Consider the following 24,320-nt stretch of genomic DNA (forward strand, 5'->3'; position numbering starts at 1 on the left):
GAAGAAAGCACTTACTCTGCAGCCGTACATCTTTTAACAAAACTAGTGCGAAATAAATATTTTCTTTTGTTTTTTGCTATAGATAAATGGGCCGCTGTATTACAGACTGACAAATAATTAATGTCACTCAGCATTTTCGCTTGCGGCATACGTCATCCACTTGATGATCTTAAGTGAGGGGTAAGTGTCAACAATGTTGACCAGTTATTATAAGTTCCACATCAGTGACTAGGCATTGATTATAAATAACCAGATGTATGTTTAACCTGTACATATGTTAGAGTTAACTTGGAAAATAGATCGAGATCTCGAAGCAGCTCTCTTCATCAGATTTTATTTAGATATCAGGATAGTAAATATTTCCCAATAGATGCAATTTAGGGGAAGATGCGCTAAATTTACTGCTCAATACGTAAGAACGTACGTTACACGTACCTTAGTGCTTAGAACCCAGGCGCAAGCTGATAAATAAAAAAAAATGTCCTTCGTGGCAATAAACGCCTTCTCTTCGAGGAAGGAAGTCAGCCACGGTCCATGCATATAAGATCAGCAGACAACGAGTCACCGCCACCTCATTCTGTCGCAGATCTGTCGCTTATTTTTCTAACAGGTGGACCCCATTCGGGGCCACTGTTTCCGATGATTTTTTTCTCCTTTGTTAACATTTCATCTCATCGTTTATTCATGATTTTACTGCTGCTTTGCTTCGAGAGCTTTCAGGTCATTATGATGCCTTGGAACCGTTTCCTCCTGCTATCCTCCTGCTACCTCATTTCCTCGTGCTATCAACTTCAATGTTCATTTTTCCTTCCGAGGTATCTGTCCTCCCTTCTCATTACTTGGGCAAACCATCTGAGTGTTCCCTCTCGACCTTTGACCTCAATGTCTGCCATTTTCGTCGTCCCTCCAATACGGTCACTTCAAACCATCTTTAGTTGTCCCTCCATGCGCCCATCTCAGAACCCATTACAATCACTTGGAATGCTCTTGTTTATTAGGTGTGTTTGAATAGTACATTTTATTGTCTAGCTGAATGCAAATGTTTAGAAAATAAAAATGGCTTGGAGTATCGAAATTGCCATCGAATGCGTGTTCGTTCCCTATGAAACTTAAACAACTTTAACGGAGGCTGTATGGAAACCAACGGTTACTTATAATATTCGCTACATGGGACGTCGTTCATTAGAGAGAGAGAGACAGAAAAGTAAGAAAAGTCAGGGAGGTTAGCCAGACGGACGTCCGGAATGCTACCCTGCATAGGGGGAAAGGGGTTAAAGGGACGAAAATATAGAAAGACGAGGAGAGTGAAAGAGCAGTAGTGGCCTGCTCACGTGGAGGTGCGCGCCTAGTCTATAGACCTTTCCAACCCCTGTGAGTCTCCTTCTGAGCGGTCGGGAGCACGCGTAAGCCTCCTTCAAGAACAATTCAGAAGCTGCAGCTCACGTGCGACAGTCCAGGGAGGAGGCCCTCTTTCGCCTCGGTGGAAAGCTTTGTAAATGGTCGCGGACACCTGTCGTCTTGAGGTACGGTAGTAGTGCTCTCATTGCTTGCTGCATCAGAGAACATGTTTCGTATTCCTGCAGTAGCTGCTTGTATCACAGCCTTGCACATACAGCCTTTCAGCCTAAAAGCCATAAAACATGATTCCCGCACTTCCATCCAGCCTGTATGCTGCCCGTGATTTCTCTCTCAGCTTTAATCATCGACTGTTTCTTAACTACACTAGTCAAATTGTACTGCCTCTACTGCCGTGTCATCCCCTTATGGGTCTTCAATTACGTCACTTCCTACACTGCCATCCATGTACCTACTTTATTTTGCTTCTCCTGTTTTATGAAAAAGCGCTTTCCCTTAAGATGTTCCACAGTACGCCAAATTTACTTCAGCCATTTTGACATTGCCCAGAGAGCAATGCCATCTGTAGCCAAACGTACACCCAGAAAATCCTCCTGTAGCTTGTCTCGTCAGAACACTAGTGACGCCGTTAAAGGAAGGGAACTCATTGCCGAATCCTATGCTAAGCTCCACAGTCCCTTCGTAGTTTCCACTTTCCCCGAGGCAGCCGTGCACGTCAAGTTTAGACGGAAGAGCTTAGTATACGCGCGGCGCAAGGACGCAAACATTTATTTAACGTTTTATGTAGTTATTCAAATATTATGCCTTTAATAGATAATAATAAAATCCCGTAGTTTCCATTAGCTAAGCAATATCTTATCACTGATTACAGCTCAGGTTAAGTATAATAATACGTAAAGGTTCATATTGGTTTAATGTATGTCTTCTTGATGGATCAATGAGCCAATATTCTGGCAAAAAATATTATGCAGGTCTAACGCACACATTGCAATCTATGTGAAGCAAAGCTTTTGCGAAGTACTTAATACATTATTTGCTACTAACGTCGATGCTGACGATTGTTTACTTTCATCCGATGTAGCGTGTACTCTGATCCAATGTTTTTGTTTGTCCACCACAAAGGTAACAGCTTTAATGTCATGCCATAGTTATGTTCATGCAATACACCGCACATAAGATATGCCGCGATGCAAGCATCAAATCAGGCTGATGCACAATGCGAGACATCTATGCAGCGATGTCACAAGAACGAAGGCGATGCATGATGCCTGTCGAGGGAAGAATGGCGATGACAAGTCTATACACAGAGAACTACGACGCATATCTAGCTACATTTAAGGATTGCTTGCCTCCAAAGTCACCGTGGCACATATCCGTTCTTGAGATTTGGGAAATAGTGGGCACACACCCAGTCGCACATACCGAATCACTAAATCAAAGAAAATCAAGTAAATCAAAGAATCCGATGAATATAGCGCGCTATTCTGTTAACAGTTCAGTGTGCCTTAGAGATATTTATAAGTCAACGTTATATATACAGGTTTTATGAAGTAATTTATATTTCTTACACAGAACAGAGGTACGTTGACTGGAATCACTTTTGCGGTTCGCACACAGAGGTTACACAGGGTGTCTCAGCGAACACTTTTAATTTTTTTTTAATTTGCCTGTGGCAGATGGCGCAATTCTAGTCCATGAGCTGGTCTAATAAATAACAAAACTTCACTAATTAAATTTTACCTCATTACATTATGACACATATTGCAATTTACAAATTCTAGTGGGTGAGACTGCAAGGCATACTAATTTGAAAATAATTGTGTGGATGGCACCATTTACGAGATATGCGCTGCCGAACTTGCTGTAAAAATGCATTGTCGTTCCACTTACTTTCTTAACCAAACGTTGTTTTATGCATTGAAGCACAAAAGTAACTGGAACGCCACTGCATTTCTCTGTAAATATCTGGAAATAACATTCGGAAACTGGTGTCATCCTGAAAATTCGTTCGAAGTGGGTCCACCTTGCGAACTCCCCGTCTAGAACTTGTGAATTGCAATATGCGCCATAAAGTAGTTAGAAGCTTAATTACTATTTTTTTAATTAGCCGATTACGCATTTCATTTTTTTTTTTCAAGTAATCTCCGCCACCTCGAGTAAACCGGCTCATGGACTAGAATTGCTATCTTCCACAGGGAACTTGTTTTTTAATGTTTCAAAGTGTTCGCTGAAACGTCCGGTATATGGTCGTTCGCTATTGGTAGTGTTCGGTGTACATATAACCTTCGTATATATCCGCAAATATAACCACCGAGATTCCAACCGACCCAACAGCTGACAGAAGCCATGACAAAACCGACATGGTAAACAAAGAAAGCTCCGCTTTAAACAGGGAAAATCAAGACTCCAAAATTCAACTTAACGATTCCCGTATGTTGACTCATCCTGATCATTTCCTACATCGGAGCATCGTACCTTCGGGTATCTATTTATATGAAGCATCTCTGGATGTTTCTCCTTGACGCTTTTCTTTTCGAATCTACTCCTGCAACATTCTAGATGATTACAAAAATAACAGGAGGGAATATCCGCCACCACACATCAAGCTTAACAGAAAAGAAGCCGTCATACTGCGCCGACTTCAGAAGGGCAGCTGCTTCCCCTGCACTGTGTATTACACGCGAGGTACCCCTCAACATTTACTCGAGACTGCCAGTTCTGCAATACACAAAACCCTCTTTACCACATAGTGTGCGAATGCAAAAATAACCCCTGACAACACCTATCCAAGTATCAATAGAAGACCAGTGGGAGGAACCGCTGACAAGCCCAAACCTGAGGACAAACTACGGCTGGTGAACAGAGACCAGGCTATCAGCACAGGGCCATGGCTACCTGTAATAGGGCGCTCGCCCACCTTTGGGTATCAACAGCTTGGTCTCCGAAATACAGTTTATTCACTGACTGTCCTTGTGAGTAGAGAGAGAGAGAGAGGGAGAGAAGAGATGAGAAAGGTCGGAACAGGAGGATAAATATCCGGCATGTTACCATGCACTGAATAAAGTGTAGAGGGCGACAGAAAGATTAAAGAAAAAAAGAAAAGTGCACACACATGGAAAGAGTGAGGCAGGGACAAAAGGAAAAACAGACACACGTGCACAGGAACGCAGGAGTGTCACAGTCATTCAAACAGGTCGCTTGACCGGAGGAACCTTATTAGTGCCTTCATCGCCTTCTGTTGTGAATATCGCATCAGCCGGCACTCCAAGGTCGTCTGCTCAGAAAGAGGCCGGTCATCGAGGCGTGACAACGCCTTCACGAGCTACTGTCTCTGGGAGCTGTAGATATGACAATAACGGAGGATTTGTTCGAGTGCTTCCTCGCTGCCACAATTATCACAGACAGCACTGTCGGCCATTCCGATGCTGCAAACAAATGCAATCATGAAAGACACTCCAAGCCACAGTCGGCAGAGAACAGTTGTCTCGATTCAGGATAGCACAGATGGAATGCGTAGTCGGAGGGATAGGTCCAGGCGCTGAAGTCGAGTATGTTGAAAACCGGGCGTGTTCCACATGGGCCGTGTGACATCACGCACTAATATGCGAAGCTTTGTTGCTGGGTCAGTTCTTGATAGCGGGATGGGTTCCTTCACGGCACCTTCGTGAGCTTCATCGGCGTTTTCATTGCCCGTGATGCCGCAGTAGCCTGGGAGCCACTCAAAAGTGATATCATGTCCTTTCTGTGCTAGCTGGTGAAATAGTTGTCTTATTTCCAGCACAAGTTGGTCTTGTGGTCTACGACGTGGAGTGGATAGCAAACAATGCTGGGCTGCCTCCGAATCAATGAACATGCTCCATCTTCGGGGTAGATCTTCTTGGCTCATGCCAATTGCGCTGCGAAGTGCGGCAGGCTCTGCAGCAGTCGACGTTTTCTGGTGAGGGGTATTGAACTGAATGGCCACGGCTTTTTCGGGAAAGATTGCAGCTCCTGCAGAACCGTCCACAGTTGTCGAGCCATGAGTGTAAATCTGAAGATAGCCCCTGTATGTCTCGTGCAACATGAGTAGAGATAGCTGCTTGAGCTGGCGACTAGAGTCCTGTTTTCGTTCGAATCCCTGGTATCGATAGTCGAACTTGTGGGCGAGCCAAACACCAAGGAGGTGCCAGCAGCCTCTCGGCAGGCGTATTATCTCTAGGGAGGCAGTCATGGTACGCCGATATCTCTTGGCAGAAGCAGGCACTGGGCCGGTCTTTCGACAGCGCGACGAGGTGGAGGAAAGGGGCGTGGGCAACCTTCCTGATGTGTGCTCTGAGCACTTCCTATGTCATATCATATGCAACTATTATTGAAATCCGTCACCTGGGACAATCACCTTGTGTGAAGATAACTTCCAAGGCAGGAAGCTTGCCGTCACACGTGAAAGGTGGATTTCTTTCGTCATCGAGTGCGACCGTTCGTTCCAAGACTTCAGTGCAGTAATTGTTTGAAGATCGGGCATGTCAGCGGCATATGCAAAAATTCGACCGTGTGCCCAGAATGTTCTAAGCGGCACAGCGCTGATGCATGCCGTGCGAGTGATTGCAAGTGTGCCGCTTGCTCTGGTCCCCATGAGGAATCGTCGAAAGACTGCCCGAGACACAACACAATGCTGAAAGTCCTAAAACAAATGGTGCGACACAACTCAACGCACAAAGAGGCCGCCACCAAAGTGCGACGGTGTTGTTCGCGCCGCAGACGATCTTCGTTTACTAGAAATACCGATGTCGTCGTAAGAAAGACGCGACTTCTTGTAGCTGGTGATCCCGAAGCGCTCACTCACACTAAAAACATGGTATCTGTTGACGCAGTGAATACGTCTACTAGAAACGCCTGGCCTGCACTTCCGACATTAAGTCCTCCAGCAGACCAGAGATCGACGGTGGATTACCGACGCACCAATGACGGCACAGATCGCGCGCGAGGTCACGACAAGCAAATAATTCCCAAAATCAAGTCTCTAATGAAAGTTATTTGCGTGTTGATAAATGGCATGCACACGCCATTTGCTCAGGGTGCACTGCAAGTGCTGGACGGCCTGGATCCGGTTCTTGCGAGCCTCGAGTAGCAAGCACAATGGCTCTATCCCGTCAGCCGTTCCTCAGACAAGTCAAGGAAGCGTCTATTATGCACTGGAATGCCCGTGGACTGCAATCCCGTATTACGTTTTCACCAATAGATTCCTCATTATTGTTGTCTATGAACCGAACTTACAGAAACCCGTCCGGATCTCAGGCTATGACCCTTATGTGTCATCGACTTGTAATGTAATTAGCAAGGTAATCATCTAGATACGCTGTGAACTGACTTACGTTGTTCATCCAGGGCGGCCACATGACAGTAATCAGTTTGTCTGTTTGACCGTGAAAAAACACAAACATGCGTTTGCTCTTTATGGGCGCTTATGTTTCTCCATCAAGTGGTATCGACAGACAGAGACTGAGTGACATTGTAGATGCAACTACTGGTCCATGGATTGTTGCTGCGGACTTTAACGCAGCAACAATTGCTGCGGTTTGCTGCGGACTTTAACTTTGGGGAAGCATCAAGGCTAATTCCAAAAGAACAAGCCTCGTGTCCTTTGCCTGCGACCATGAACTTTGCTGTCTAAACGTTGGCAGTCCGACATTTCTCCGCGGCCGGACGTGTGGTAGTTGTTTAGACTTAGCTTCTGTTTCGCGATGCATCGCTGCGTCCATTGGTTCGTAGATATAGAAACCCACGGAAGCGACCACGTTCCTACCTAGCTGAAGATAAAAGGTTTAACTAAATTCATTCCATCAAATTTTAAACAAAGAATAAATTCTCCCGTGTTTAAAACACTTATGGAAGACGCATGCCACGAAGGCTTTTCATGCACACTAGAAATTCAGATCGCCAAGGCTATGTAGGATGCTATGCGTTCATTTCGGCCATTGGAGAAATACACAGATTTTGACGCGGTAATAGAGAGCCTCCGTGCAATCCACCGGCTAGCGGAGCAATGGTACAGACGGACTAAATAAGTTTACGACCTTACAGTTGCCAGACGCATTCAAAAGAAAATTCAGAGTCGCCTTGTTGTACTGCAAAATCAACGCTGGAAATCCTTTTGTGAGTCTCTCAATCCGCGTAAACCTCTGTCGGTTGTCTGGAGAACAGACCGCGGACTTCGACCAGCTCCTCAACAGCGCCGTCCATCTAAATCTTTAGCCCTCCATCAAGGACGCCGAGAAGTCGACGTAGCCTAAGATTACTGCGCAAGGATCACGGGTCCGGCGTTCACCTATTCACCTTGCGCACCAATTCCTATTGTCCTCCCTAGCTCCCGAAATCCTCGTATGGACGCCCCTTTCTCTATAGAAGAATTGGAGGCCGCACTTGCTGGCTGCAGACGATCTTCGTCACCAGGACCCGATGGCATCACATACTCTGCGCTTGCATACCTTGGTCAAGAGGCCAGAAATGCATTTCTTTGCCTATACACCGCATCATGGCGTAACGGCCTGGTCCTTACCACGTGGAAATCCAGTCGCCTTGTTCCACTCTTCAAGCCTGGCAAATCTCCATTGGAGTTGTCATCCTACCGTCCGATAGCACTGGCCAGCTGTGTCAGCAAGGCAATGCAGAGAATTATCCTTACACGGTTAGAATGGTAATTGGAATTTTACAACGTCTATCCAGAGGTAATGGCTGATTTTCGACGCGGACACTCGTCAATAGAAAGCGTTATTCACCTTGTGACATATGTACAGGGCCAGAAACATCTGCAGCGAATCACTGCGGCCTCATTCCTTGATATTGAAGGTGCGTGGGACAATGTAGACCATCATACAACTATGGACGCCCTAGAAGCTGTAGGGATTGGTGGACGCACCTTTCGCTGGATACGCAGCTATTTGAATAGAAGATCTTGTTTTATTTTGACTGAAGACGGACCAATGCCGTCCAGCTATACCAGTCGTGGTGTACCGCAAGGCGGATCACTCAGCTCTACCCTTTTCAACCTGGTGCTCGTTGGTCTCGCTGATTCGTTACCGCAAACCGTTCAGCTCTCCGTATATGCAGACGACATTTGCATATGGGCTTCAGGAGTGACACGTGTACAAGTCCGCGCACGACTTCAGAAGGCTACAACGGCCGTGTCAACATACCTAAGAAAGCAAGGCCTGGAACTTTCACCTGAGAAATGTGCACTCGTTGCTATTACTCGCAAAGCGATGACCCAATATGCTTTGTGGATTAATGAGAAAACTCTACGATAAAGACAAACGCACCAATTTTTTGGCGTCATCATTGATTCAGACTTGTCTTGGAGCCCTCACGTCTCGTGCATGACAACGAGTTTGGCCGCCATTGTGGACCTTATTACGTTTCTCGGTGGGAAGCCCTGGGGCGCAACAGTACCATCAATGTTGCAACTATATAAAGCACTGTTTTTGGGCTTCCTGCGGTAAAGCTTACCTGTATTAGGAAATACTTGTACTACAAATATCCACAAACTCCGAAGTGTGCAAGCACAAGCACTCACAACTTGTCTTGGTCTCCCAAAAACTACATCATCGATTGCGACAGTTGCCATTGCCAGAGACGCTTCTTTGACAGTCTACATTGATACAAATGTCCTGAGAGCACACATCCAACACCTGACTCGGATTCCCTCACACCATCCTGCTTGCTTGCCAGCAAAAAGACACCATTCAGCTTTTGCCAAAAGTATTGTAAGACATCAGTCCTACTTGCCATCACAAATTACGCCTTTTACCCCATTATCATTATCATCATTGTGGCATCTGCACCGGCCGCAAGTGAAATTGACAATTCCAGGCATCAGAAATAAAGCTGGATCGCCGTTGCAAGCTTTGAAACAAGCAAATTTGGAATGTATTCGCAACGTGCACAGATTCCGGCAACATGTCTACACAGATGGTTCGGTAAAACTCAACAGATATGGTGTTGCAGTCATCATCCCGGCAAAATCTGAAGAAAATAGATTAAAACTTAATGTGTGACAACATCGACGGGTGCAGAACTTGCGGCACGGATTTCATTATTCAGGACCCACCGCAACAATGGACAGTCTTTAGTGACTCCAAGGCATTCCTTCAGTGCATACAAATCCCAATGCGCCACGGACCCAATGAACCACTGGCCTGAGAAATTCGGCACATATATTATCACAGCCATGACATGGGACGCAACGTAATCTTTCAATGGCTTCCACGACATTGTAACATCAGCGGGAATAAACACGCCGACGAAGCCGCCCGATCTGCACATGAATGTGGTCAACGTGTCTTCATTCCGCTTTCGCGAACAGACGCTGCGGCTGAACTGCGATTGATGTCCCGTGAAAGTACTTTGCCCTTATGGGACTCGAACATTTTCACCATGCGTCGTTTACGTTCGTTGTCTCCGGACATACGGATGCACCCACCGCCTGGGTTACCACGACGGGAACAGACAATGCTGTACCGTCTGTGGTTAGGCGTTGCCTTTACGAACTCGTATGCTTTCCTCATTGGAATGGCCAACAGCCCCACGTGCGACACATGCAACAGCGATGAGACGCTCGCACATATTATCTGTATCTGCCGGCGATATAGTGCCCAGAGATAAGTGATGTAGAAAAGTGATGTGCAGAGTAATGGGCCAGTTGGGCAATCATCCACTATTAGTACTCAAAGCTTTAGGTCAGTCCTCCCAAAGAACATCCACGTTGAAGGCCTTACTCGCGCTATTAAGGTTCCTGTGGTCTACGGGGTTTCACGAGAGACTTTAAGAACACCGCCCCCTACCGCTCTATAGTGTACGCGCTTTGTTCGCGCTCGTCTCTCTTTCTCTCTATCTCCCCCTTCCACTCTCTTTCTCTTTTTAATCGCTTTGAGCCTTCCCCCGTGCAGGGTAGCCAACCGGAACTACCTCTGGTTAGCCTCCCTGCCTTTGTATGCATCCTTGTCTCTCTTTCTCTCTCCTATGTCATATGAGTTGTGACTGGGTAATCATAAGCTATCCCTATTGTCTCCGCTATTGATATGCAGTACGACAATTCAATACAAACCCTCAGTACCTGCGCCTGAACGTTCTCGATTGTGCGGATATTGATTCTACAGGTATTTCTCCGTACAGGTTATCTGTACTTCAGATACCCGAGAAACAGCGTCCTGTAGAGTTGCAACATCGCGTGTACTGACGTATCCCACGTTTTCTCCAAGAAATTTGAAAATGTGTGAAATGGCCGTTAGATGTTTCTTTAGGTGGGCCAAATGGAGATTCAAACTGAGACCACGATCAATGATCACCCATAAGAATCCGTGCGTCCTGGCGTAACAGAGATTTTGCCCATTGATAAATATGGCGTAGGACGTGGTTGGCTTCCGCGTAAACGCGACCAGCACGAATTTCTCAGGTGAAATCTGGAGACCTTCTTCGCCAAGATACACCGATATTGAAGTCGCGCCTTTTTGAGCCTCGCGCGCACCCGAGGACATGTTGCACCTGATGTCCACACGCAGATGTCATCGGCGTACATTTATATATGGACTGCACTTGGTATGCGTTCCACGAGACCAACAAGAACAAGAGTGAATAGTGTGGGGCTCAAGACGCCACCTTGGGTAACACCACTCAGTGTATAGTGTTGAGAGGTCGGACCGCCATCCGTCTGCACAAAAAAGGACCTCATGTGTAAGTAGTTACAGGTCCACGGGTACACTCGGCCACCAAGACCAACCGATTCAAAGTATCAAGTATAACACCACGAGCAACAGACATAAGGACATGTCATAAGGTCCTTTTATATCCAGAACAACAGGGACAGATAACCATTTAGACCCCTTTTGACGTTGGCCGTTAGTGACCAGATCGATGACATAATCAGTGGAGCAGCGGAGGCGTCAAAAAGCGGCCATAGAGTTGGTACAAACTTTGTAGCGTTGCAGGTACCGCTCCAATCTGGCAAGGATCACACGTTTCATCACCTTCTTTACGCAACTAGCCAGCGCGATTGGGCGGTATGGCGTGAGCTCTAGTGGTGACTTGCCAGGTTTAAGGAGCGGTACAAAACGGCTTGTCTTACATTCTTGAAGAACGTTTCCATCCAGCCAGGATTCATTGAATATATACAGCAACATATCTTGTGTCAATCTCATGTTAGCTACTGGGTACATTCCATCTTCTTGGAAAGAAGCTATAGTAATCCCCATACTCAAACAAGGCAAGGACCCGTCCTTATCTAGTAGCCACAGACCTACTGCTTTGACAAGCTGTATGTACAAGCTCTTTGAAAAGATGATAAACCGGCGCCTAGTCTATCTCCTAGAGAACAACGGGATGCCATATCCTTACAAATGTGGCTTCCGAGAAGGTAGGTCCACTACAGACTGCCTTGTCCGCATTGAGGCAAATTTGAGGGATGCTTTCATGCACATGATTTTCTCCCCGTATTTCTTGATGTGGAGAAAGCGTTTGACACCACATGGGACTTCGGTATTATCTGTCACCGTTCCGCTATGGGTGTCCACCGCAATATGTTGACTACTATAGAAAATTACCTTTCTAACCGCACCTTTCATGTAGCGATGGGTCATGCCTTGGGTCATGATGGGTCATGGGCGCCGTGGTTGCTCTCGGAAGCCATCCGTATCTCTTTCTTTCGCCACACCTGGGCTTAGCTGCTGCGCGCGCATGCCGGCCTCGGTGGCTGCTGCGTAGGTGCTGACTCGGGCAGCACGGAGCGCTATGGTACATTACTCGCAGCGCAATACTCGAAGGACCGCTCAGCGGCGTTCAATTGGGCATCAATGCTTTCGCATTCACAACTCATAAGAAATGCTCAGGTGTCTTCGGATTATTTAAAAAACTTTTTAATGTAACTGCTATTGTCTCCAGGCACCGCGTATATATGTAATTTCGTGCGCTTGTGATCTCGAATCTGGTAAAGAAAACTTAGGTCTATACTGTGGCAGCGGTGACGAGCGAAGCGTCAAGACAAAAGCGATTAAGGAGCGTGCGCCAGCCGCTCCCTATTCACTGAAGCATACATGTCAGAAAGTAGAGTTACAGGAAGGTTAGATTCTTGGGACAGACGTCTTGCCCAGTACAACTTCCACACACAGTGCACGTGGTCACGCAGCTTCTCGCGTATTGACACGCAGAGCGTGAATGAATAAATGCCGCATAAACTGTTGGTCAAAATTAAAGATTCTGAAAGCCCTTAGTTATCAACGAAACCTTTTTGCAACTGTAAAGTTAAAACACTCAAAAGTAGGCCAACTGATAACAATCTAGCGCAAATGACCGGGGTAGTTGGAGAAGTATGGGAGAGGCCTTGGCCCTGCAGTGGGCGAAGCCAGGCTGATGATGATGGTCATGAACAATCTAGAGCACGAACGCCTGTTTCCGTCCTTCCACTCACGGGAATTGTTGCTGATATGGGGTCGTATAACGTAAAACTATTCCAATATCTTTTTATTCCAATCTCCTGACGTCAAATTTGCGTAAGCGCCGACGCAAGCACCGGCGGTTACCCGCAGGGTTGTCTGAAAAGACCAATCAAATGCTCTCCTCGTTTATAGGAGGTCACTTTTGTTTGCTTTAAGAACAAATAACATTGCCTACACTGAGTGGCTTGTCTTATCTAATTGGCTGACCAGAGGCGAAGAGCATGCTCAAGCGGGGAGGGATTCGATGGGGCCGAGCCAGTGCACTGAAAATTCATAACCCGATGAAGAGGGTGGTGCCGGCGTCTGCGATTGGTCCACTTTCCTTTACTAGCTTGCGGTGGCTTGTCGAAGATCGCGGCGGCATGCAGCGGAAGGTTAAAATTGCAGCTAAGACGGATCCTCGTCAAAGAAGAGTTGGCAGAGCGAGGTCGCAAACGTGCCGAAGGTGCTCGAAAACGTTACAGGGCCACGCAAAAAGTTTTATTGTACGCAAATAAACCCATGCTCTCCGGCAGGTGCGAGATAGCCAGTGCCTGAGCGATCGGCGGCAGCCATCCTTTATTTCTTTCTGAACGGGGCAGCCTGCGGCTATTCAGAAGAAAATTCAATTTTGTTCGGCATATTAATGCATCTTTCACGCGTCCACATCACTTTGACGCGGTGAGTTCTTGTGGTTTTGTGACGTCGCGCGACAGGCAGGTGAAGTGGGTGTAGCCCGAAAACTTTTGACCAATTGCAGAGGGCTAACGACGAAAAGGCGTCGAATCAAAAATAACTATTTTTCTTTTGTTCGGTCAAATCATGCATAATCAGTGTGCACGTCATATGAGATGGGACGCTATCGCAGTTTTCGTGACGTCGCGTGACAGACAGGTGAAGTGGGGGTGGTCTAAAAAAGTTCTTGACCAATAGCGGAGGGCTGATTGCAGAAATGGAATAGAAAAGTTTGGAATAGTTTTACGTTACAGCGCCCATGGTCTCCCAGAGCAATTGCCCAACAGGCTCCATAGGATGCTGAATGCGGCGTTATCGCTCCTGTGTCACCGTTATTTCGTTTTACAAATTATAAGTGCGCGCCCACCATGCAGAAAATAGCTGGCAGGGTCACAATAGTACGAAGACGTTCAGGTATCATCAAAAGCAGTTTTGTTTTATAGGGAAAACCGCAAATTTCACGCTCCATGTCATCACTAAAGTAGGATGCTGCCGGAGAAAGCTGTGCGTATTAGAAAACACATCAAAAATACGCTCAATACTTCGTCACAAATAACTGTTGAGATCGCCGCGCTAGTAGCTATATTCTGAATAACATTTGAACACAGATAGCTAAATTTGGAATAACATGTCTAGCTTTTACTCAAACAAAATAAAGAATTGCATTTATGAAAATTATGCTTATTATTTTATTTTGTTTTACTGAAGCTTGATACAAGCTCGTGGCCAGCTGCGTACACACCTAGAGCACGTATCGTTTCCGCAGATACAGAAGCACCAAATCGGGCATAGACAGCGATATTTTCAGCGAACGCCCCGCCACCAATAAACCGCAAAAGAGTTAGACGGGCCAATTATGTCTTTGACGTTATATTTAGGGCAATCACAGAAAATGTACAGGGTTGTGCGTAAACTTTTAATGTCTTATTCTCTGTTCCTCTCTCTCTCTCTCTCTCGTTCTGTTTTCTTTCCTTGTTCGCTAATGAGATAAAAATTCACGATTGTAGCCAATTGGGAAAGCTGAGTATTTTAAAATTGTGTATTGTTTATTCGTGTGATAAGACAATAAAAGAAATAAATTGGTGTTTCCTTTTTGTCCTCTTTTTTGGAACAAAAATTCTACACTATGTTAGCCTGCGTTCCACTGAATACTTTCCACTGAAATACTTTGTCCATGCAGAACATTAAGAGCAAACGCAGTGGTGATAGCTCGGAGTAGATAAAAGAAATAAACTAGAGCAAATGGTTAGTAGGCCACTTATTGTCATTTATTAGATGGCGAAGAGCGTTTCTGATGCCTGGTTCTCCCACAACTGTAATAAGCTTAATGCGTTCATTTGCGTCCATGCGCGCATACCAAGTAACCATTTGTAAACATGACGTGCACTCGCGCGTGTGCGAGCAGCTAGTGGCGCCCCTCTCTCTCTCTCTCTCTCTCTCTCTCTCTCTCTCTCTCTTTCTTTCTTTTTTTCTGTATCACCCCCCCCCCCCCCAACTCCCTTTCTGCCTGTGAAAGGTTGCAAGTTGGACGCGCGTCAGCGCCACCACCTGTCTTTTCTCTGCCACTGTTCGCTCTATTAATAGCGCTTTAATTTTAAATTACATTGAATTATGGGGTTTTATGTGCCATAACCGCGATCGGATTATAAGGCACGCAGTAGTGGGGGACACCGGAAGAATTTGGACCACCTGGGGATCTTTAACATGTATATATATATATATATATATATATATATATATATATATATATAGAGAGAGAGAGAGAGAGAGAGAGGGAAACTATTTGTCAGGAAGAGGTTTTAAGGAGGGGTGGTCGGAGCCCCCCAGTCCAGGGCCCCTGCCGCCTGCCTGTCTTGGCTAATTAAGGACTTTTGTCCTGCTAAGTCGGAACGGGCGAGTTGTGCCTCCCACGGCTCAATGGTGTCATTGCTATTTGGCCTATGAGGGCGCTTAGTGCACTCCCAGGTTACATGTATTAACCGCACCAACGGCAGTTGGCCCTATCGCGAGGGGGATACATGGGGTTTAGCAATTTTAGATGGGAGAATACCCCAGTCTGTATCGTGCGCCAATCGGCGGTCTCTTCCCCGCTAAGTTGTGGGTGAGGCGGCGAGTATTTTTTGCGGACTCCGTGATAATCAGCAAGGATGTCTATAGTATTTAAATTTATGGGATTTTGAGAGGGATAGTGCGAGTGGTTGGGGTTAGAAGAAGCTGCCGTCGCTCGGTTGGTACACCCTCGAGCTAACGCATCAGCCTGTTCGTTCCCTTGTACCCCCGCGTGTCCCTGGCACCAGAGTGTAGGCGATGACGGTGGTTGAAAGATCTGGGAATGAGTCACGTGCCCCTTGAAAAACATGTGACATTTCTCCTGGGAGTCCGTGACCAAAACCGCGTCCATTTTCGAACGCTCTGCGGGAGCAAGGGCGATCGCCACTGCTAACATTTCGGCCGAGGTGGGGGATCCCGCCGTGGCCGACGCGGTTATTCGCTGCTGTCAGATCGCGTTAACGACTGCCAGGGTGTACCTCTTTTGGTAGCGCTGCCCGGTCGCTTCTGCATACGCAGCTGCACCCGTGTAGTACGTATAGTACCTAGGGTTATTAGGGTACATCGATTGAATATGTTGCGCGCGTGCTTTGCACCTTTCCTTGTTGTACTCGCGATGCATGTTCTTGGGAAGTGGAGCTACTGTAATTTTTTATCTCGCCGAAGGAGGGAGAGGTACGAGCTGTTCGGTGAGATAAATGGGGTATGCTGGAATATTGAGTCGACTCAATATTGCCCTACCAATTTTTGTGAAGCTGAGGCCTTCACTCTGTCGCATCGGAGTGGCCTGCCTGAGTTCATCGAAAGTATTATGTACTTGCAAAGCTAGCATGCGCTCTGTTGAGGTACGTTTAGGCAGGCCCAGGGCCTCCTTGACAGCGGTTCGAACTATCGTATTGGCCTGCCTTTCCTCTTCCCTGTTCAGGATTTCGTAAGGTAAGCCATAATTGATTCGACCAATTACTAAGGCCTGTATGACCCTCAGGGTGTCGTCTTCTCGCATGCCCACCTTTCGATACGTCACTCGACGTAGCATTTGGGCTATGTTGGGGGTTGTGGATTTGAGGGTTTTGAGCGTCTGTGCTGCTCTCCCGTCGCTCTGAAGCCACAAACCCAGGACTCGCATCGTGGGTGCCTCTCGGACCGTGTGGCCCCCAACCACAATGTTGATCGACCCTCTAAATTTATAGCCTTTCGAGTGTATCCGGATGACCTCGGATTTTTCTGGCGCACACTTCAGCCCGCTTCCTCGGGAAAATTTTTCCACCGCTAATACTGCTCTGTGGAGCGTATATTCTTTAACCCCTAAGGAACCCCTGCTCGCCCACAGCGTGATGTCGTCCGCGTAGAGCGTGTAACCTAGCTCGGGTATCCGATCCAGACCACATGCGAGGCGGCACATCACCATGTTGTAGAGCAGAAGCTATATTATCTCTCCTTGAGGTGTTCTTTTGCTAGGCATTTTATAATTAATTTATGGGGTTTTACGTGCCAAAACCACTTTCTGATTATGAGGCACGCCGTAGTGGAGGACTCCGGAAATTTCGACCACCTGGGGTTCTTTAACGTGCACCTAAATCTAAGTACACGGGTGTTTTCGCATTTCGCCCCCATCGAAATGCGGCCGCCGTGGCCGGGATTCGATCCCGCGACCTCGTGCTCAGCAGCCTAACACCATAGCCACTGAGCAACCGCGGCGGGTAGGCATTTTATATGTCTCCGATGTTATTTGGCCAATAATGACGCGTGCCTTGCGGTTGGAAAGAAACGTCCTTATGTAATTGTAGCTACGCTCGCCACAACTCGCGAGTTCGAGTTCCTCGAGTGTTGCGGCGTGAGAGACGTTGTCGAAGGCACCTTTGAGGTCTAGTGCTAGGACTATCGTCTCTCGTCGCCGTATGGTATATTTGTTAGAATTTGGTATCTAAGAAAGAGGAACCTGTCTTGACACGCTAAGCCCGTGCGAAATCCTACCAAGGAGTCCGGGAACCTAAGTACACGGGTGTTTTCGCATTTTGCCCCCATCGAAATGCAGCCACCGTGCTCGGGATTCAATCACGCAACCTCGTTCTTAGCGGCCCTACACCACAGCCACTAAGTAACCACGGCGGGTTGCTTTAATTCTATTGTTGTGCGGCCTCCTTTAATAAATTTTCTTCAACACAATCGCAAGCGCAGAAATCTCTCTGCGCTCTTCTCTTTGACCCGAAGAAGCCGAGTGCGCAATACCTAATATTTATTATTATTATTATTATTATTATTATTATTGGTAGTAGTACATGTAGTAGTGTTATTCTTTGGGTTGAAAACACATGTACAATTGAGAGAGAGAAAAAGCAAGGAGCAGGCTGGCAACTGCCACAAGATAATATTATAGAATACACAAATGAAAGAGGACCAACAAGACAGAGTGAAAAACGCGGCGCAACAGTACTTTTGTGCGCATAATAAGCAACTGCGATTTTTTTTTTTTTTTTCTAATTCGTACACCAAGGCGACTTCTCTCTATGAAAATCGTATTTTGTGTGACAATCAAGAGATTTGTTGTTTTTTTCTTCTAACATGCAAGTTTTTTAACTCAAATATATTTAAATATAATTTGCGCACAAGCCTGTCTGGTCGCTCAATTTTCTTGCCTCAGAAGACTCCCATCATTAGAAAAAGAATAACTAAACCTTCCATTTTGACCATAAGTTTCTGTGCTGGTGCTTTTTGTATAAATTAATGTCTCAAACTTTACATAAGCGGTGGTTTTCTTATGTGCCTATCAATGTGATATAAAGAATTTTAAAAAATTGCTTGTGGCAGATAGCGCAATTCTTATCCTTGAACGCAATTGCTCGAAGACCCCAATACTAACACGTTTACATGCTTATCTCCGGGGGCCGCGTATTCACCGTCTAACCAATGTTATCGCTCAGCGCAGGACATCCCTGCGTATGTATCGGAATTTTGTTGAATGTTATCGATGGTTCTATCCGCTGTCTGTAGTCACCAAACCTTGTGAAATCTGAGTGAATGAATGCGCGACGTGAATGGTGTAGTACTTTGTAGAAGAAACGCGGGCACTATCGGTTTCACTGGAACCGATTTCTCTGGGTTCATCTGTATAACAGCCGATGCGCTTGACCCCCAGATCAGATTTTCGCCGATCGCCGACTGTGTTCACCGCTGTCGTTGTGCCTTGAGTGTAGCGTGTTTTTCTGGGCACGGGTTCGCGCAGCAAAGAGTTGGTTTTAGCATTTACAGCTTTGCTACTGGGTTCCTTACCTTCACTGCCACGTGACAATTCACTGAAATGCATACTTGAATAATTAAGAAAATTCTACTATTAGGTTGTAACTAATTACTTTACAGCACATAGTTCGTTTTACTAATTGTAGCCGGTGAGTTAGAAAAGCATATACCCGTGGAACGAATTCTATAGAATGGCAGGCTGTTCAATATTGTGCTGTCAAACTTTTCGTAGAAATGTAGTGCTTTCCATTTCATTTTTATGGAAACGTTGTTTTAAGTACTGGCGCAAACAAATAACTGGAACGCAAATCTGTTTTGTCACACACTTTAAAAATGATTATCTCGAAGTGTCATTCTGACAATTCTTTTAAAGTGGACATGCCTGGTGAACTCACTGGCTACAATTCGTAAATTGCCATATGTACGGTATACCGTCAAGTAGTTTGTTAAAAACTTAATCAGTAAAATTTTGTTAATTAGTTGATCATACATGTTGATATTAGTGCAAGGTAATGTCTGCAGGTTCGGATAAATCAGTTCAAGGGCTAGAATTTCGCTATGTAGTTCTGAATTGTCTAGAAATCACCCGGTATACATGGTGTCGAAACTATCATGCACCAAGAGGGAAAAAATATGCAAATGCCACGTAGATGTACTGAACCAAGGTAATGTTGTTTACCGTTGCTTGGAGATACTCGAATTGTCTTTACGTTCCTTCCAATTAATTGGTCTTAAATAATTAATCAGCTTCTCAAATATTTTAATTATATGAATGGCGTTAATGAGAAAATTGCAGAGCGACATGAAAAACTCCTGAAATAGCTTTCTATTGCTTAATACGTGCTACATAAAAGTGTTTTTCTGAGCGGGAAAGAAACCCGCGAATACACGCGGAATTGCCGCGCGACTGCCCGCTCGACACTTTGCGTCTATTCGCGGGCTTCTTTCACGTTCGGAAAAACACTTTTATGTAGCACGTATTGGACAACAGAAAACTGTGCCGGGAGTTTGGTATTTCTTTTCATTTTTTCATTTACACTATTCATCTATCTATAATATTTTAAAGGTTGATTAATTAATTAATATTTATTATGTAATTAGGGGGATGAAAAAAATACTCTGAGTATCTCCAAGCAAGGGCAAGCAAGATTACTTTGTGTCAGTCCGGCTACGTGGCGTTTGCATATTTTTAAAGTTTAATTGGCTCCAGTTACGTGGGACACCCGGTATACTATATGTACGGATATGTCAGTCCACTGTATCATCCTTTGTTCAGCGCGTTTGTACATTTCTACATCTACCTACGGATGCCTCAACATACCGTTCTTCCTTTCCTTTACGCAGCCTCGCATTTTCATTCTTCTTCTCTCCTTCATTTCATCTGTTGGTCACTCTGTGATCACGATGGATGATCTAGCCGGCGTCTCATCAGCTCCCTAACTCCAGAAGTCTTCCCTGTATAATGCGTTCTCTAATTACACAAAATGGCTGAGACGTTAAGGCGCAATAGTCTTAACATTCTTTAATAGAAGCCGGAATTACTAATTCTAGCTTAGACATTACTTTTAAGTACGTAATATGCTTCGAATTTATTTCCCTCACACGCAGTCTCTCGCACCATCGCGTATTGAGCACTGACCTTTTTTTTTGGCGTTTTATTCTTGCCGCACAACGTCGATTGTACGAACACGGTGACTACCCTCCCATCTGCAGATGACGATCCAGTGCCGGAACAGGACGAAACTGAGGCGCCGTCGCACGTGGGTCAGGAAGGCGGCCAAGTGGAGCTGCCGTGCACCGCCCTTCACTCTCGGCACGCCGCCACGCCGGCCTCGCCCGTGCGCGTCGAGTGGCACCGGCGCGGCGACGCGGACCCGGAGCCCGTGTACGCTGTCCACTTCCCAGGCCGCGCCAACCTAATGCAGGGCCGCCACCAGCCGCGAAAAGACTGGTCGCCGCGCGCCTACTTCGCGGTGCTCGGGTCACCAGCGGCACTCAAGGTCAAGGCTCTGGGCCTTGCCGATGCGGGCGTCTACACCTGCCGGGTGACGCGCTCCGACGGCAGCGTTCAGGCGTCCATCGTTCGCCTCTCCGTACTCGGTGAGCGTTTGGCCTTCTCCGTGGACTTTCCGGCGCGGGGCTCCCAGCCCGAGTGTATACCGACGTGCAGCAGGAAGGGCTTAGAGGGCAAGGAAGCAGCACGAATACTCTAATGCGCCTATAGGTCCTCACACTCGATTACAGATTTCAAACAGTTCTCTGAAGCCACAGCGAGAAGCTTAGAGAAGCTAGAATTCCTTATTTTAAGAATCATTGCTTCTCACTGGGGACAGTTACTAACTTTAGCATGTGTTGCATTTTATCGCGTCTTAAATATAATGGCCCTCTACAACACTCTAAAAACAGTTGCACCCTTCAGGGTGTATATTTGCCACACAACCATAATCGCCATCTGTCTTGCTTGCGTTTCCTTTCGTGAAAACGCTGCGATCCGTACTTTCCTGTCGAGAATGCTCTGTCATGCTGATAGCGCGCATGCCGTTCGTGACTTGTCAGTACCGGGCTCGCAGGTTTGAAGAAAGGAAATGCGGGCAAGACCGATGACGGTTATTGTTGTGTGACAAATGTACACCCCAAAGGGTGCAACTGTTTTGGAGTGAATAGCAAGGTAAAAGTCAAGAGAAAAAGCTTCTAACCATTCTGTTCGATTTTCGGACAATCATGTCTAAGCGCCGCTCATAACATTTTACGCTCTAAGCACACCCCAACTCCGTCTCTTTGCTGAGTGCTTTTGAGTGCTCCATTTTCTTTGCCCGTTGCTGGAAGTCGACCTTACTTTGTGCTACATTTACTTGGGCGTGTCTTGCGTCTTGAAACATGTATGTTCAAGTTATTGGACCTGCATGGTTCAGATACACGCGCCAATCATGAAATCACGGGTCCTCGTATCCTTTACACTGTGCTTTGTGATTCCTTGTATTTACAGCTGCAATATGTCAACAACAAAAATGCGGCAAACCCGTGCACTTCATAAAGAAACGCAAACCCGGATAGGTAGCACCATTCTTGTATTCTTCTCGGGAAGCGAAAGAATATCCAATTATTAAATACACGCGCAGTGCGCAAATATTTATGTCCTTGCAAACGTGGTAACGAATGAGTAATTGAATTTGCGTGTTAGAAACAACATTCTCTTCAGGCACGCATCTGTACACTTCCAACACCAGCCCACGATGTGCTTCTGATGCCAACCACGTCCGCAGCGTAGTCGGTAACAAAGTAACATACAGCCCCATCTTTTCTCTGGCAGAGAGGAGCTTGCAACTCCGCAAGGATGTTGTGTTGTGCACTGAAAGTTAAACATCGAGAACTCGCCAATAGACGGGACCGAAACAGAGTGAATAACGCATATGCTCTTTCTTTCGGAGGCTCGCCTCATTGGGGCAGTAAGGTTGCACATCCCACATTAGGCTCGTGTAAATCGAGTTAAAAAGAAAAAGTAGGACAAGAAGCGCGTGGGAAATAAAGGCTGCAAGGCGGGCATGGCTCTCTCGGCCAAAGAAAATATTGCTGCAGAAATGACAGCCGCCCCAGCATTACGAGAAGAAGCAGCGGCCAAACTGGGCGCTATAGCGAGAGTGTGGTTGAAAAATGCGTAGGGTTTAAATTCCGAAGGCTCTATCAGCTGCTTTCCGCAGGCGCGCATTGGAAGTCCCGGTGAAACTCAGGTGCGAGAGGAGAGCGGGCCTGGTGTGCGTATATTCCCACCAGCGAAAACAATAAATGTGTTGTCTGCTCCTTGTCTGATGTCCGCGTTCCTTGCTATGACTTTGCATCGAAAAAGTGTGCAAGGAATTCAAAGCAGGGACAAAGAGACGCGGAAGGAACAACCGCGTTGCTCGCGGCTTGCTCTGCCTTTGCTTTCTAGGACAAGTATTGCCGGCTAAGCCTTTACTGTTGCAGGAAAGAAACTGTTCAAATGCAAGGGGCGTTCAAACACTTGCGGGAAGGAGTGAATTCGAAGCAAAAAAAGAATAAGCGGCGGAAGTATAAAGGTTTTGGCAGTTTGAGCGTGAGAATGGCCATCTTATCCGCGCTTCTCGTGTCGAGGAAAAATGTCTCTTGTCGGCCTTCGAGAAAAACCTCGCTTAGCAAGAGAGCGCTTATTCGCTTCGCTCTTTTTGTCTTCTTGCCTCATTCTTCCAGAACGTACGCTAGCCGCGACCGAAGCGGCGCTGCAAAAGATAAAAAGGCGCCATCTATCAAAAATGCGTGCCCTGTCTTTGCTGTGCTTCCGGCTCGGTTGGAAGCCCTTAAGAATAAAAAGCGGGCCGCCCGTTTAGAGTGTCGCTTTCTTTATTAATTGTCTGTCACATTGGGCCCGCGTTCGGTTAGACGATAATGCTGTTCCTCGTCTTTTGTATTAGAAAGGCGGGTTATTATTAAGAACAATCAGTTCTCGGGGAAAGACTCTTCCGTTCCGTCTGGGACGCGTTATTGAAGAACAGTTTTGCACAAGACGCCGGAAATTATTCCGTCAGTGCGCCGTTTTGAAACTACATAAACAATGGCATCTCACTGCTTGTTTATCTTGTTCTGTCAAACCACTCGACGTTGCCCTGACGTTGCTCATGAATAATGCGATTATGTTCTGGCAAGAGAACGACGCTCAGCAAGAGAAATGAGCACGCCGCCACACGTTCGTGCCTAGCACGAACATAATACAAAATTAATTGCGAGTCGCGCACCAACTACTGCAGAATTAGTAAAAGAGGCTAAGAGAGGGTGTCTCTAAGGAGCAGCGACACGTCGCTGTTTCAGCAAAAGACAGTCCGCGCAATTATAATTCAGGAAACGTTGATGGCGGTACAAACATAAAATTTTAAAAAAGTGGGTGCATCTAGGGATTAAAGGGAAAAAATGAAAGCCATCACCCCGAAACTGTGAATTGCACGCAGCTTGTACGTCGAGCGTTTATGATGACAATAACACAAGAGCACACTAAAAAGAGAAATAATATACAAACAAAAATTAGCAAGTCACCCTTCTGGAATACCAAATGTGGTGCCTTGATAACCCAGAGAGGATGCAAAAATAAAACGTAGGTGGTAACGTCACATTGAAGTTTCCATTCTCTCTGACGTCGCAGACTCTGCCAGCTTCTCTTCAGAGGGTTATTTATTTACTTATTTAGTGCCGATAAGAAAATGGTTGAATTGCATTTTAAAAGAAGCAATAACTTGCGCTCTCTCACAGCATCGGAGTTGGTGGGAGATGTGTAAAGACAAGTTTCATCTCAGTATTTTCTTTTGGATAATGGGAAATATTCGACCAAAAACATGAAAAGACTGTTTAGAAAAAATACTGCTTCTGTCTACTTATCATTTATCTTTAGTGGCTCTTTTAAAGCGATCGCACGCAACTCTATATTTAGTACAGATTTTGTTAAATAATTTTCTGCAGTATATTCAAACGGCAGTGTAATGTGAATAAGTTTATCTG

The 24,320-nt window shown here is 46.1% G+C and overlaps 1 protein-coding gene across 2 annotated transcripts in view; it reads left to right on the plus strand.

The window, feature by feature from the left end:
* Positions 1 to 24,320, plus strand: part of LOC126545491 (neural cell adhesion molecule 2-like) — a 613,769-nt gene that overhangs the window by 25,102 nt on the left and 564,347 nt on the right. For both annotated transcript variants that reach the window (XM_050193381.2, XM_055061846.2), the window contains exon 2: positions 20,532 to 20,918. In XM_050193381.2, the coding sequence (XP_050049338.1) occupies positions 20,532 to 20,918 (387 nt within the window). The remainder of the gene's footprint in view (positions 1 to 20,531; positions 20,919 to 24,320) is intronic.

The sequence above is a fragment of the Dermacentor andersoni genome, chromosome 1 (assembly GCF_023375885.2).
Source record: "Dermacentor andersoni chromosome 1, qqDerAnde1_hic_scaffold, whole genome shotgun sequence".
Lineage (NCBI taxonomy): Eukaryota > Metazoa > Arthropoda > Arachnida > Ixodida > Ixodidae > Dermacentor > Dermacentor andersoni.